The sequence below is a fragment of the Vanacampus margaritifer genome, chromosome 1 (genome assembly GCF_051991255.1).
Source record: "Vanacampus margaritifer isolate UIUO_Vmar chromosome 1, RoL_Vmar_1.0, whole genome shotgun sequence".
Lineage (NCBI taxonomy): Eukaryota > Metazoa > Chordata > Actinopteri > Syngnathiformes > Syngnathidae > Vanacampus > Vanacampus margaritifer.
This window is the reverse complement of record NC_135432.1, coordinates 1,032,212-1,049,122: the sequence shown is the minus strand read 5'-3', so window position 1 is coordinate 1,049,122 and position 16,911 is coordinate 1,032,212. Positions and strand designations below refer to the sequence as shown.

The following is a 16,911-nucleotide window of genomic DNA, read 5'->3' as shown; positions in this document are numbered from 1 at the left end:
TTATGATCAAATAAGGATTGCTTAAAGGGTGACACATATAGGTATTATTTGATTACTATATTAAATGTAATCTTTGCGTGTTCAATAATTGAAAAATGAGATCTGATGAAGAAGCCTTCTTTGCAAAGAGTTTATTTTAGGAGCTCCTAAAAGACACAAGATTTAATGCTTACATTCGAAGATTATGTTAAGCCTCGAGTGTGTCCATATGAAAACACACAGTCGCTTTATAGATGAAAAAAAGCATACTCCTCCTCTGAGGCTGGACAAAGGGTTAGTAATTATAATAGACAGACAAGTGATTTACTCACATGTTTACTTCAGTTCCCCGTCCAAGCCGGAAATATATGATTAGACAGGTAATGCCATGAGACCTAGACTCCCTCAACCCAACAGTGTTATCTACATGAGAACTTGAGAACTTTACTCCCATCACATTCCTATCTCACCAGCTGGCAGGGAGTGAAAAAGTTCCAATATACTTCACAACAACATCATCACAGTTATATTCATTACAATACACAGTTATATTCCAATATATGTTTATAAGTAAATTCATAAACAGTAAAAATATAAATTGAAAATGTTAAATGTCTTCACACACCAATGCTCACCTATTGGTTTGCCAGTCTATGGCATTTGGCGTCGTTTGTTAGCATCAAGCTACAGGCCAAGAAAAGCTACAGTATGTGCTACTTTAAAATACATGTCAATGTCTAGCTTGACAAATATTGGTGAGGGTACGACATCTTGAAAAGCATAAAAAATAACTTTCTGATTATACAATCAAAAGTTCAAAAGCCACCTAAAAAATGCTTTTCCAGAGTACAGGATCTTTATTTAAAGAGTGATTTGTTTTACAAAACCTGAGTACATCAACAACACACGTGATAAATATTGGACAAGTGTTCACATCGTAGTCGCCCCCATTTTTATTCAATTTGCCACATCATTTGACTTTAGCAAGGCAGGACACATGTCACTCATCATAAACTAAACAGGAGGAAGGGTATGGGGGAGGGGGGGGGGGGCGAGTTGGCCACGCGTCAACATCCGCGTTGGACTCATCTAGCAGACGCAGCACGCAAGCCGCAGATGCAAATTGCAATTGAAAATGGCATGTGGCCAAAGGCACTTTTTCCCCTGCAAGTCGGCGACCGGGCACGTGCAGTCAAGCCAATTTGCGACCGCCCACGTGGATTGGACCAATACAGACCACACAGCCTTTACATATCATTTGCGTGCAAAAGATTTCAGGGAGCTTTTCTGGAAGGGCACGTACACACGCACACGAACAGGAACATAAAAACATACTGGACACACATTCACTGAGAAGTTTAAAAAAAAAAAAAGGACTTCACTTTTATTTAACGACGAAACATATGCAGTAGACTGAAACTCCTTTCGTCATTTTAGCTACGGTTTCCCTCAGGCAGACGCTAACGACTTTGAGATCAATTCAATGTATAATTGTCATATAAAATGTCAGTCTTGCATCGGACGCCTGCGCTCTAATGTTTCTTCTACTTGTTTTGTTCATCACTGTAAGGCAATTCATCAAAATTCAATTACAATGATTACAATCCACAGTTACTAAATGGAATACTAATTTTGAGTTTTTAAATGTACATATTTGTACCTTTTTTTTTTTTTGAATTTTCAAATAACTAATTTGATAAATCTTGTTTTGTCTACATGGAACTTGCACAATTATAGTGTTTCAAAGAAATGTATTTGTATTCATATTTTTTACGTTTAAACATTTTCTTGTTTTGTGCCAAAAAACAAAACGATGGTCCGAATCGTGATTTCAATTCTTACCAAATGAATCGTGATGAATAATTTCTTCATAATCAAGCAGGCCTACGTCAATGATAGTCAAGCAATTGCTCAACAAGTTCACTCATTTGGGATGGGGGATCATTTTCCCAGCTCAAAAATAATAATTCTCAATTACAACAATATCAGTAAAAACCATGCGGACACTCTAATGACATCAGGCACAAGAGCTGGATGAAAAATGTCACCTTTGTAAAGATAATGCCCATTTCCGATTGATAGTCAGAAAAGTATTCATTTATTTCGCAATGTGCTTCTTATTGTGGTCGTTGCTTGCAGAGTTTCTCGTACAACCGTCGTACAGGATCTCATCAGCTTGTGGTCACATGATGTGCTCCATTAGAACAGCCATCGTTAACAGAAAATAACTTCTATACAGCATCCAATCAGATTCCCACATGGCATCTAAACATTTCTATGACACACTATGATGTATTAATCAGCATTTTACTCTTTCATTTTTTATTGATTTATTTGGCAATAACATCTCTCTGCATTTATTTCTAATAAGGTGGACAGTCAGCTCTCCTCCTGCGAATGTAGGAGGCAAGTACAACAACCCCAAAAACACATTTAATGCCCAACATAAAGACGTGATAGAATGAACTCATCCCTCTTACTTTTGCTCATGGCGAGCACATCGAGGAGAAGTTGCCCACTGCTCCACCCGAGTCACTCAAAATATGCAACACATTTCATGGCTGCTCCAAATCACATTATAAGAAGTCAAATAAACTGGCACATATTTCTATCTATATATTTCTGTGCATCTCGATCAATTTGAATATTTAATGGTGTATTTCATTTCAGGTGTTCAATTCAGAAAGTGAAACTCATTCTTTACATTCATTAAACAAGGGCAACTTTTAATTGCAATGATTATGGCTTACAGCTAATAAAAACATGAACTTGAGTATTGTTGTCCATGAAATCAGAAAACTGTTAAAAAAATTTAAAAACACACACACACGCATATATATGCACACATACATACATACGCATGCACACATATATGCGCACACATACATACATACAGTATACGCATATATACATACATACACATATATATATACATATTGAGCGAAACTCTTGTCATTTGAGTACTTAAAGCAGGAAAAGGGAAAGCACTGTTCCATGTCTCCCTCCTCCATCACAGCTGACTCAAATGATCAGCTCATCAGCAAGCCCTCTAGAAGCCTGATAACGATCTTGTTCACGAATAAGGTGTGTTGGTAGAGGGAGACATGGAAAACAGGCAGGACAGCGGCTCTGGAGGTCCAGGGTTTCCGACCACTCACTTAAAGTGACTGTGTGTAAAAGTTGACCACTAGATGGTGCTGTATCATAGAATGCAGCTGAAGCGCATTATGTTGACTCAGAGAGATCAATCACCATTTTTTTTTATTTTGTACGAGCGAACCAGCATCTCAGCGAGCGATGGCGACTTGCCAACCGGTGTGAAGCCTGGCGAGCGACACCGAAAGATAGAGCGAGCCAGATTCGGCCGGAGCAACTTTTACTAGCTTCTCCAACTCGCCGCTCTTAGCGGCGCCAGCCTGAATCGCGGCATCCCAGTTGTAAGGTAAGGTAGTAAGTGGCGGTCAACCCGGTATTACAAGCACCACCGCGACAAAGTAGGTTTGCAAAACTGTCATGGCGGTATCCCTAGCAGCAAGATGGCGGTGAAACGATGTCGGCCTCCTGTCGGGACTGAGGCCACTTATGTCATTGTTACGTGCCAGGTGGCACGCGATTGATGTCGGGGGAGCGGGTGGCACACGACAACACATGACGGAACACGATATCTCCAAACACAGAAACTAAACCAAATGGAGCCTACAACAAACCAAGGAAATACTGACTGTAGAATTCAACCCATAGTTGTTATGGCGAACACTCGAATCAATCGTGGATGATGAAACAAACAGGAAACCAACGGTGGCGAACGGCGCACTTCACTAAAGACAGTCGGACGAAACAAAAGAGGTATAGAGGGTGGCAAACTAAACAAATAAACTAAGGAACAAACGAAATGGAGACAAAGACCCAAAGCCAGACCCGCTCCCGACCCGACCACCAGCCTTTTAAGGCCCCGTCCACACCAAAGCCCGTTTCAATGTATCCTCGCAAGTTTCTTACCGTTTAGTCAGTTCATCCACACGACGGCCCGTTTTCGGAGCTTGAAAAGCGATGACTTTTGAAAGCGGGTTCCAGAGTGGACAGATTTCAAAACGCGTCCGTCTGGACACCACATGCAAGAGACTCCTCCGGCAATGACGTAACGGTCGCAGCTCCGTGACGACGCGTTGTCGCAGATTGATGACGTATGCGCCAATTCTCACATGACTGTCAGTTTGTCAACAACAATGGCGGAGAGCCATGTTTGTTCTGTAGATTGCAATAAAGTGTTCGTCTTCTTGGCTTTCCGTTAACTCCCTGTGGCTGCCCTACAGCGCCACCCCAGTCTTGGCATCTACATTACAGCCGTGAAACGTCCTCAGCGTCTTCTTTTGGACACACGCAAGTCTTGAAATGCTTCTGTGTGGACCAGATTTGTTTGAGGAACCAAACCCAACCTTTGCTTCCGTCTGGACGGGGCCGAAGCTGCGGCCACTCATGACCACAGCTGGTCCCGCACCTGAACCCAAAGAGGCAATCAGCGCTCCTCCCCGACCCTGATTGGTGAACCGAGTCATGGAAATGGTCCACCAATCAGGGAGGAGCGCTCACACCGTCCACACCCAAAACACACACACACACAAAACACAAACGTCCACGAACATCGTGGGCCGTAGCGGTAATATAATGAGATATTACTAGACCCACGATGATATGAAAAAATGCACGAAAATGTGATAGAACATTTTTGGCATACTATAGAAATCAATAATGGCCTTTTTAAATGAATGAATGACTCACTGACCACTAGATGGCGTATTACACATCCATGCATCCATGATCTGCAAAGTCCCTTGAAATGACCTTTAAAGCCTTTAAAAAGTCTGATTTCGCTCATCATGGAGAAGACTGCTGACTTGACTGTTGGGTCATTTCTAGATCAAGCACATTTTGATTTATAATATGTAATATTCAAATATTTGGAGATGGTGTTTTTTTTTTTTTGTTAGTTATTAGCTATAATCACTAATAAAATAAATAAAATTCATGACACTGTATTAAAGTAAATCTACACAGATTTGAATGTGAATCTGTTGTAATTTAAAAGATGCAGACATGAGTTTCACTTTTCAATTGAACGTGGAATTAGGAAAGACATTTTCTCACTAAGATTTTCAAAGTTATTGAGATGCACCTGCATTTTAAAGCTCTGAAAAAAACAAACAAGAAACTTCTGCAAAATGATCCTTATCTCTGATGTGGCTAATTCTAAGTATATGTTTGAGCAGAATTAACATTTTGTGTTCTATCCTTGCGTGTCGATACACACACACGAAACCACAGTTGTACAACCTACGAGCGAGCGTTTCAGCTTTCCTTACGACTCGTCCGTCGCGACCACGCGGCGACAAATGAGACCGCCCGTTGGCGCTCACTCGTTCCTGTTGCTGCTGCTGTCCAAGTCTTTGCACTGCAAGTCCCCTCCGGCGTAGTTGATGCCAGGTATCTTGGCCCCGAAGCGATCCACGCACCAGCAGATCCCCCTCCTGCGCCCGCGGGAGGGCTTGCACTGCGGGCGGAGACGTGACGGCTGAAGGCTCGTTTGAAGGGAACTCGCAAAAGCGGGACGAGGAAGGCGCCGGCGTACCTGTTTGCGTTTGAAGAAACCTTTTTTGTCACAGTTGGGGATGTACAAAGACAGAGCCAAGACCCGAGATGTGTCCTTCATGCTTTGAATGAGGTGATCCAGACGTCTCCTGCAGGGCCCCTGCATATAATGTAGGGGAGCGCATGTTTGCGTGTATTTGCACTGACGTCAACATTTAAACACTCGGGTCCCAAATTCTACTTTTTTTTTGTGCAAAAGTTGTGCTGACTTATTTGATACTTTTGCAAATATTTGTGCCTTTTACTGTATCATTTGAATTAGTGAATGTAATGACATGCTTGCATCAAAAAGAAAAAAGTATCCCAAACTCTTTTGATTGAAATATAAGCTGGCCCTGTGAGAAAAATAAACATGCCTTGGACCAAAACGGACAGCGTGACCCCAACCGAGTTCAGAAAGAGGTCATGCAAAATCACAAACCGAGGAATCCGTCATTTGTGATTTCACTTTTGTACACTTATTCCAGAAAGAGACAGATCAATAGTCTTACTTATGGCACCAATACATTTAATTATTGGCTCAAATCTAAAGGGGGCGCTCTAAAATGACATTAAATGTCTGTAAAAATGCGGACTGCTGACTCAATTTGTGCTCTGTATAGAAATAAATTCAATGAGCTAAACTTTTCCTGGAATAATGACTTTTCTTCTGGATGTTGCAACTTCTGGATTTTTCCAACATCAAACCACTTTTGATAGCAAAATAATAGATTTGGAGGAAAAAAAAAAAGTTGAGTGGGAAAGATGATTGTCATTTGGGTATAGCTACTCAATGTGTGAATGGAGGAGATGTAGGCTACTTTATCACAACTAATTGGAGTTAAACACAAATTGTCCCCCTCTTAAAATAATGGCCTACACTATATTGTGCCCCCCCCCCCCCCACAAAAAATGCCTCAGGATGCTAACCATCTTGCTAAAATCGGCCACAGCCTTAGTCAAACATGACATGAAATGATCAATACATATAATAAAATCAGTATTTGGTTCATTTTTTCATCTTTTCTTAAAAAAAATACCATTTTATGAGTGTGACAAAACAAAGCCAGGAGCACAATGGCGAGTGATCACGTACAAACTCGGGTTCCAATTTCTCCAGGCCGTGCAGAGGGAAGTTCAAGTTGCTGTTGGGTCCCACCCTGGCCAGCTGCTTTTTGCGCTCCTTGGCCTGCTTCATCGCCTGCGCCTTTCGACTGCTAATGTGGTCCCGTCCGTAAATGGGCACCTTGCTTTGGGGCAGCGTGGACTCTGGGACAGGGACAAAGACAACATCAGATTCTGATCGCAATAGTCCACCAAGAGGCCGCAAAACCGTGAAGAAATACGTATTTTGGGAAAACCTGCTAAAATGCTCGTCCTAAAGTGGAAGTCAACCTTCAACATTTCTTGACAATAATATGTTAGATGTGACCTCACCAGTCTAAACATGACATTCGGATGAATATTACATTTGCGCAATATGAGTTATGCAGCAAAATCCATCTCGGGGCGGCCATTTTGCCACTTGCTTGCTTGTTGCTCATGACCAATCACAGCTCACCGGGTTTCCGAGGCCGCGCTGTGATTGGTTGTTACCTGAGCAACTGTGATGGCATTTTCACTCAACAGCAAGTGGCAAAATCCGCCTCCTGATATAGATCCAAACTGCTGGATTTTGCTGCTTAACTCATATTCCACTCATGTAATATTAACCGGAATTAGACTAGTGGGGCTGCATAGAATATATTATTGGCAAGATTTTTTGGGGCGTTGACTTCTGCTTTAAAGAGCAAACCAAACTCCACTCCGGTTATCAAATGTGAGAGTCGCACAAACCTCTGCCCTATTAGCTTGCCCCCCCCACGCTTGACGATGCCGCATAGAACACGAGCGGCTACGAGCCTATAGACGACCTCAACATGTCTTGTCCCATTAAGCCACTGCTGGCCCATTTCCGTTGCTGTGTCACGCATTTCCACCATCTCATTGGTAGGCTACGTGGCCTTATGTGGCTGCTCGCTAAGCTACTAAGCTAACGGGGCGGTGAAACAAGGTCATTGCCCGCCCCGCCCCGCCCCCCCACCCCGCCAAAGCTGCTCTTCCAGTGACGATGCTGTACATCACAGTGATGTCATCCGTCCACATAATGATTTCTCGGAAACGGGTTCCCGCTGACACGGACAAAAAAATTACATCAGATAAATCGTCACGATCCGCATTATATGTCCATTAAGTCTTTGCTCGCTAATCCTCATCCAATCTGGCCTCTGCTGACGAATCATGTCGTTGCAAACTTTTACACGTTCTTGTTTAAATTGTCACGGTTGGTCGCAAACATTCGTGTGGAATGTGTTCGATGCGTGCGTGCAACAGAGAAAAATGTTTTTGCGGCATCGTGGCCATCACATTCGCTGTGGCCATTTCATATTTTCATGATGTGGCCTATTTGCATTAGTTGCTTGCTACAGATTTTAACATCTCAACTGGATCCACAGTTGAAAGAGCAACGATAGAAAGACGCGATGCTGGCAGTGCATGAAGTGCAGATCCATCAATCGACTGACATACAATCCACAACCAGGATGGGCAACTGCATGCGGCCCATGACCGCACTCGGAGTGGCCCCTTGATTATTATTATTATGATTATTATTGAAAAACTAAAAATACTTTACGATCCCCAAAAATTCTTTAAAAACACATCAAATCTATGTTTTGCACCAAAAAATGTTAACGGGAAAAAAAATTCCAGCAAAAAATAAAAATGTGTATTATAAATAATCTGTGAATAATGCATCAACTGTAATTTTTAGTTGTAATATCAACATTCACCACTAGATGGCTTAGTTGCACTTGCACAGGGTTTTATACTGCCCTATAACACAACGTGAGTAGGTCAAATATTTTTTTTCTGAATTTGGATTGATATGCAGGACAAACATAGCACCTCACTATTATGATCATTTTGGGTGAGTTGATTTCTATGAGGAAACTGCACAAAATGAGTTCTTGCATTTCATGTCGGTTTTGCTGTTCAACTGTTTTGAGCCATCCTTGAATTGTTTTTATGTAAAAGAGAACTAAGGGGAAAAAATACACTGTATGTGGTGTATTTGTTGTTTGCTTCAAACCCTTTGATGTTGGGTTCGGATAGTGGATCTGTTATATAGTATATGCTTTGAGAAATGTATTATGAAAATTGAAATATATTAGGAGCACACGTTTATGTCCATATCAATAATGGCATTTTTGTCCGGTTAGGAAGTGTGTGTTCCTATGAGGCTCACAAATAAAACTGATGAAAAATTGTGGCCCTGATCCTGGATCTGAAATATGACATCATCCTGTTTGAACAAGAAATCAAAGTGTACATTTGACAGGCCATTGAATGATCAAGTGTCAAGCAGCCCCTTTCAACCAGAGCAGCAACAAAAGAACAAAAGGTGGCGTGAACCCGTTCTGCTCGGAGCTTGGATTAAATGTCATCCATGTTGCATTAAACACCTGCAATTCAATCTTGTTGAATAAAATCGTTGCTCATATTTCTGGGCCTGCGGCCAATGTGACGTCATCCACAAACACATCCACGCAAACTCATTTAATCCCGTCAGAAAAAAAATGGAAAAGACACATAAACATAGGAGAGAATGGAGAAACATGAGACATAAAAAGTAATACGTAATAAAAGGTGCGTGGATAAGAAAGGCAAGAAAGTGAAGAAGATGGAATCAAAAAAAGCTCGCCGTGCGCACACGGTGACTCCATGTCACGTCTCCGAGCCAACCAGGATCCTCGCAGGGTCCCACCTGTAATTTGGTTCCCACCTGTAATTTGTCTCATGTGGGTCAGCAGCTGATCGCCAACCCCACCCAACAGGCAACACACACATACAACAAACACGACAGGGTGATTGGCACCCATTGTTGAGTTGACTGCATGGGAGGGGGCACGTTGGGCGCGGTGGTAGGGCCATCGGCCAATGGGATTTTTATTTTATTTTTTTTGGGGGGGGGGTTTAGAAGCATATGCTCTGGTAATGACAGATGTTAGGCTATATCTTTAAAGGGTCAACACCTGGAGTCATTATCTTCCGCTGAATAAAGGAGGAGTATTGGGATGTGACCATCCATTATACCCAAAGCATATATTATCAACCGACTGTGGGAGGAAGTTCACGTGAGCCAATTTAAACTGTGCACCGAGCGCGTGGTAAGAGAGGCCATCGTGGGTGCCTGCAAAATTGTCCGATTTGACTTCATTTTGTCTGCCAATTATTATTTATTCATAACAAATCACACGTCTTTGATCATCTGTGCCAGAACAATTCAGAGCTTTCCCATTATGGCACACTCAAAAACAAAAACATTTTGGGTAAAAAATGGACCAATCCACTACTGCAAAGAATTTGGTCATTTTGTATAAAAACAACCTGACAGCCTAAAAAAACAAAAACAAAATTGGATTGTCAACCCAATTTTCTGGGTTGTCCAAATTTGCGTTGTTGGGTTGTTTTGTACAAAAAGAACCCAGAAAATTGGGTTATTTAACCTAACTGCTTTTGAGAGTGCTGAAGACATAAACCTGTCCAACAGACACACAACAGAATCAATCATATAGCTTCCTGCCACGAACATTTTTCACAATTTATGAGTACATCGAGAAGTGGTCATTATTATTATTATTATTACTACATCTACTTTGTGTTTTTGTGTGGCATCGCAATATAACTCTTTGCTTTTTTTTGCCCTAATTGGTCTGTTGGTGGTGAGATAATTATAAGAACTATTGCTGCAGAGGGAGCTTTAAAAAGCACGCAACCGAGATGACGGCGGGCACGCACGCACGCACGCACGCACCGCACGCACGCAGGCACCGCGCGGCCGGGCCTACCTTTGGAAGGATGCATCAGCTTGTAGGACTTCTCGTTCCTGCACACCCCCCGGCCGTGCAGGAGGGCGTGCAGAGGCTTCTCCTCGCCGTTTTTGGGGAGGCATCGCAGCCCGCGCGTGCACGGCCCGGTGTACACGCCGCACGAATGGCCGTCCTCGAGCGCGCACGTCAGGCAGCAGCCGCAGCCGGGCTCCTTCACCGCCTGGCAGCTCGCCGGCACCGGCGGGCACATGGAGCGGGCCTTCTGCTCGCACGGCTCGCAAGGCACGTACGAGGAGGCGCAGCGCGTGACGCACAGCAGGGGGAGCAGCAGGACGAGGAGGGGGGCGCCCAGGAGCATGGCACGCGGGACGACGAGCACTTGGAATCCCATCAAGACTGTCCGAGCATCCGGTGCGTCCACAGGTGCGCGAATGGCCGTCACCGCAGACGAACGAGTCCACTTGGTCGCTTCTTGTGCTTCAACTTTGCGGGCGCAAAAAACGGCGTAACGTGCACGGATAGGTCCACCCGCAGCGTTGCTCTCTCTCCTCCTCTTCCGATCGCGCGCCAAAGCTGTCGTCTCCACGCGAGCAAGAGCGCGTCTGTCGCTCCTTTCTGCCTTCGTGTGAGCAGAATGTGTAATCTGTGGCTGAAGCCTCGAACGATGGGGATGTCAAAGCAGGCTGCGCGGAGGGGGAGGCGCGCTTGTCAAGCGTGCGCGCTGTGATGCTGATTCTGCAGGGCGGGTTCTGGCATGCCTTCACGTAGGAGACGGTGATGCGACTCAAGCCTCCTCAGTAGGACCGCGACCCATTTCGCTCAAGTTTAACAGGGAAGAGCAAGCATGCAAACGAGAATATCAAGAAAAGCAGTCTTTTCAATAGACATATTTTGGGGCCGGTATTTCCGCTTGAACATGAATCGCGTTGATGTTTTGCTCTCACACAAATGTCCAGATCCGGTTTGCAGGCTCACTTGTCCAGTGAGATGCGAGTCATACGACCAATAAGCACATCTCTGTGTTCGTGCTCATCATTCGGCCCCGGAACAGAAACTGACCTTTAAAAGCTTTAATTCCTCAGCATAGGTCAAGTTTCACTGCAGCAATCTCTCTTCACATGTTCTTTTTGGCATCAATAGGCAGAGCCTACACGTGTAAAAACAAGTTCATTTTTAACACACAAGGACTTGAATTATGATGATTTTCTTACCCCGTGGATGCTCTTTTTGGATTTATAACTGGTGGCTTGGTAGCCTATATTAGCATTGTGATAAAAAACATAAATTCTGTAGATTCAATTTACTCTAAACAGTCCATTTGGTCACACTCTAAACAGTCAAGTTTACACGTGGAAGAGAACAAAATATTCCGAGTAAATTTTACTCAAAGTGTTTTAGTGTGTAGGAGAGAATTTGCCTATCCCATAAACAAAACCAAAAAAACAACAAAAAACGTCACGGTGAGCTGGTGAGGAAGGACCCAAACGCAGGGAGGCAGGACAAGCACGGCAGGGATGCATGGAATATTGAACACAAATTAGTTAGCAAAAAACACTCACAGGGGTGTCGGGTAAAACTCTAAATCAACAAAACCGACAAAGTTCTGAAAAGACCAAAAATCAAAGTAGCAACAAAACACAAGAGCGGTGACAGCAACAATGATCCAATAAAGACTGAACAAAACCAGGAAATTAAATACGAGCCAACGGACAAGACAACGAGAGACACCTGGACAAGACACACTTGGCTGGCGGAGATGATTGGATGACGCGAGGGAACGTGGATGAGCACAGGTGCAAACAAAATCTAAGACAAAGACAAAACAACAAACCCGAGCATGATAAACAAATCGTAACAAAACCTTTTAAAAAAAATTCAAAGTAAAATTTCAAGGAGTGATTTTGACTAAACTTCACTCATTTGGAAACTAAAAAAGTTAACAAGGGTTGACGAACAAACTCACAACCATTAGCTCGGGAGACTCTACCACCTGAGCTTTGCCACCGATACTGTTTACTTCGATCCAAAAGGAGACGAAAAACATTGTTTTTGGTCTTGGAGTTACGAAGATTCCAGCTGCTACGAGCGATACACAGTCGGAGCTGCGTGCTCGGTCGCCTTCCAAACAATGCGGTTCATGTGAGAGCAGTCGATACCAGCAAACACATTAAAAAAAGGTGCTGTGATAGCCTTTAATGGCTGACATTGGAAATGTAAATGACTATGCATGGACCCCCCCCCCCCGCTCCCCCTCCCCCTCCTTTGGCATCCAATAATCTGCCTGAGCAAAAGCAGAAGGGAAGTATCAAAGACTTTTCCCTGCAGTTGAGCCACGCTGCTCGCCGACACTCAGCGCTCGCCGGCCTGCGGGTTCGATGGCCTTCCACTGCAGCAACATGCGACGGGTCGGCACACTTGCACGAATCCTCACAATACGGAGAAAAGCACGGAGACGCCAGTAAATCAAAGCCGCTGGTGCAAGAAAATTCTGAAGTGAGCCAACATTGACGAAGGACAACAGATTAGAGCGCTGAAGACAAAATCTTCAAAATACCAAATCGTTTTGTTCAATTTTCCCTCTGTGCCAAATATTTCCCACATTTGGAGTCATCTGTCACGCTGGCCTTTTATTTCTGTCTTTTAGTCTCGGAGTGCAAAGAGAAAAGTCTTGTTTGTCATGAACGTCATTTGCTGATTGTGCTGCCATCAAGGTTTGTCTCTTATCTCTTTGACTGCCAGACGTTTTCAGAAAAGGGATGCCGTGGGTGCCAGCCGATTTAAAGCATTTTGACTGATCTTTTAAGGTCCACAGAAAATTATGTGTTTGGACTATGGAAACACACATACTACCAAATGAAAGATTGGACTCTCATCTTTCATCAGAAAAAAAAGTTTGTTTCTACCTTATTCCGTTTTTCAGTAATCAACAATAGAAAATGGTTAGTTTCATCTCTGTTTTGAAACAAACGTCTTTTAACGTCTTTGGCACTCCTCACTAGGATTTTACTAAACGTTATTTAACGTTTTTGGCAGTCAAAGAGCTATTGTTTGTCGGTGTCTCTCCGAGGCTCGGCTTTCGCGCCCTGACCTACTTTGCCGAGCGCCAAAGGACGCTGCAGCTGTCGTGCTTGTGGAGCTCCGAGAGTCCGCCTGAAAAAGACCAAATCTGGATGCTGGACGCGCTTTGAGGTGCGAGTTGCAATCTGGTGTCCCATCTGTACATTCAATTTCTTTGAAAGAGATCTACACAGTCACTCAATGTTAATGCTAACCGTTACGACTTCTTGCCCCGCGTGTCCTTCCACATCCATCAGCACGCCACACGGCTGGCCCAGCTTCCCGCCGATGAAGGATGCAGCCGGCGTGTCGCATCCTTTAATGAGCGCCAATCAACGTGAAATCCAAGTTGAGTGTGACGTGCAGATGGCGCTGGCGCGTTTGCTTCCCAGCAAGCGCGCTCGCTAGCATGACATTCGCAAGGAAGCCAATGTGCGCTTGCACCTGCTGAGCGTGACGAATGGCGCTTAAGCAGACATTTTTGTGCTCTCTATGAAAATGACATTCTCGGAGGAGATAAGCTTCATGCTACCAACAACAGCAGTTGCTACATGTGTGTCACTGATGGAAACATACAAGCAAAGTCACTGTTGACGTGTAACGATCTGGCGACAAAGCAACGAACTGCAGCCAGCGACGCTCCGGATTGGGAAGATGTTACTCCGGCAGGGGGGGGTCGGACTTTTTCCCACAACTGTACAGCGAACGCTACATTATATGACAGATCGTTGCAAATCATTTCTGCACATCTGTGTCGCTACAGGTCATTTGTTGAGTCCAGATGTTGAATTAAAGTACCACTGATTGTCACACCAACCTAAGTGGGGGGGAATTCTTTCTCCACATTATGAGCCATCCCCTGAGGGAGTGGTGAGCAGCAGCAGGAACCACGCTCAGGAATCATTTGGTGATCTACCTCCCCCCAATTCCAGCCGGGAATTGAACCCACAACCTCCCAGTCTCAGGGCAGACGCTCTACTAGGCCACTGAGCTGAATTCAGTTCACTGCTATTCTCGGAAAGCAAAGAATTATTCCAAATGACTTTGAGGAATCTGTTTGCAAAACATTGGTTGAAGACAATCTGAGCCGGTTCAGAAGAGATCCATGATAAGAACAAACAAGGGGATACACCAGTGAAGCATTTGGATTCATTTTTGGGTACAGAACATATTGTCATATAAAAAAAAGTAAGTGCAACGGCTTCACTATTTAGCCACACTTGCTACTCTGTAAACAAATACAGTGCAGCTCAATCTCTGGCGAGCAGACTTCATGTCGTGAATGTGAATACCAGGGTAGCACAAAAATCACAGCATAGTTCTGTCAAAGTAACTTGTAATGGAATTTGAACAGACAAAAGCTAAGGCTGCGTTCCGACTGGCAGCCCAAATCTCATTTTTGGATTGAAAGTGGAAGGCTCGTTTGTAGCACATGAAATCCGATTTCACACAAAACACACTTTCATATCCCATTTGGACAGGATGCGTCTCAGTCCGATCAGCTCCAAACACTTTTTTGGACTGTCCGTGACGTCAACTGGTGCAAAAACCAAATGCAGCCGCGCTGTCAAGATCCAATCACTTTGCAGGTCGGCCTTCTGCTTCCTCGCGTGCTCACCAGTCAAACGTTGTCGGTTCCGCTCATGTTCGACCGCAAATACAGTTGACGTGACTTGCCAGTCTCGCTGCCACGTCAGCGCTTCACATGCGTAACCGGAAATGGCAAATTGCCCGACCGTAGTCAAATAGCCTACATGTGGTCGTTTAAAAAAGAAAAAGAAAATGCTTTAATGGAACGGGCAGTACAGAGCGGTAAACGGCGTCACATGACGTCAAACACGAGACACGCTGGGCTCCGCCTCCGTTCGACGTCTCCGTTCGACGTCGTCGTTACAGCAACCCGTCAGATGGGTAACTCAGTCTGAACGGGGGCCAGATCGGATTTGGACACTTGCTAAAAACAGTCAGGCCGAAAAATGGGATTTGAGGAGGAATCCGACTTTTCGTGCCTGCAGCGGGAACGCAGCCGAAAGGAGGTCGCAGAGAAAACATGTGACGAAGGAATACGATGCAAACAGATCAAGCTAACTTTTAAACGTATGCAAAGTGACATCATAGAGGTTGACAGAAAATGAATGTTTGGGTGATCGGGAAACTGGAAAACGTTGCAAGACAGTTGACGAAGAGGGAAAAGAATAAATAGCTCACACAAAACGTCCAAAATCCATCCAAGCATTTCTTAAAATGACTTTTGTAAGAAGAAAATAGTGTGTTATTACTATACATTCCCGTGTATGTCAAAGCACCACTAAAAAGCCCTTTTTTCTCTCTGTACTTTTTTGGCTCGCATCCTTAATTACACTCGCCACTTTTCGAGTGTCAAACCTATTTGAAGGGTTTCCTAGCAATTCTGGACCTCCAAGTCCAAAAATGACGGGTTTCTTGGAATTGGCTCTAGTTTGAAAGTTACTGATATGAATTCGTCAACATTTCAATTTCGACTATTAGCAGCACGTTACTTTCCTCTCTAGAAACAAACTCTAGATTTTAAACAAATCTCCCGCCCATAGATTTTGCTCTTTGAGATAAAGTGACATCAGAAAAAACACTGTTGCAATTTTGCAGCTTATTTGAGTTTTTATGAAAAAAAGTGGAACGGCAACAACCGCACAAATCGGCAACATGATGTCCCTTTATTGCAGTTTTATCACAGATGGCGGGCGGCTCCTTGAGGGTCCTGGTGCAACTTGAGCAAAGATTCTTATATCCTCGTCATCCCTCATCAAATACATTCTCCAAATTGACTGGTCCAAATTGCGGACGAGATAACGAGCGATTCCAACCTTGTGCTGTGACCTCTTACACTTGCCTCAACAGTTGCTTGGTAGCAAAATGCGCTGAGTGATGACTGCGCGTTCCCGCATTGGCAATCCACCTGCAACCTCTTTCGCTTACTGGGTTCATAATGAACCTCCACTTTTAAGTCACAGCGGAACGGCTTGTTAAATTTGCTGCCGAAGGAATGTTGGCACATTGAACTGCTGCAAGCTCCAATCATGTAGTAAATGTGTCAAGTGTGACGCTTGTAAAAAGCGCAAGAGCTCATTTTATCTCCTGGCACCTGCTTCACACTCCACAACGCTCAGCAGGAGAAAACGTGCCCAAAATGGAGAGACGCACTTTTTGTCCCGACATATTCTGCATGCACGCCATCACACCAAATTCATTTGCACTTTCAAAGAAAAGTCTGGATTACAGCTGGAGTGGCAAAATTAGTGCGTTAATCTTGACTTCATTTCGAGTTCCTTTAACGCCACTTTTTTTTTATTATTTTTTTTTTAAACACACAATTAATGACTGCCCCTTACTTGGAAAGCCT

The 16,911-nt window shown here is 43.9% G+C and overlaps 1 protein-coding gene across 1 annotated transcript; it reads right to left on the bottom strand.

The window, feature by feature from the left end:
* Nucleotides 1-115: 115 nt before the first annotated feature.
* LOC144059657 (insulin-like growth factor-binding protein 5) lies at nt 116-11,458 on the bottom strand. Its single transcript, XM_077578902.1, has 4 exons — nt 10,494-11,458; nt 6,701-6,873; nt 5,606-5,725; nt 116-5,527 (listed from the first exon to the last, which is right to left on the bottom strand). Exons 1-4 carry the CDS (start codon nt 10,864-10,866, stop codon nt 5,390-5,392), a joined length of 804 nt encoding a protein of 267 aa, XP_077435028.1. The 5' UTR covers nt 10,867-11,458; the 3' UTR covers nt 116-5,389.
* Nucleotides 11,459-16,911: the final 5,453 nt, after the last annotated feature.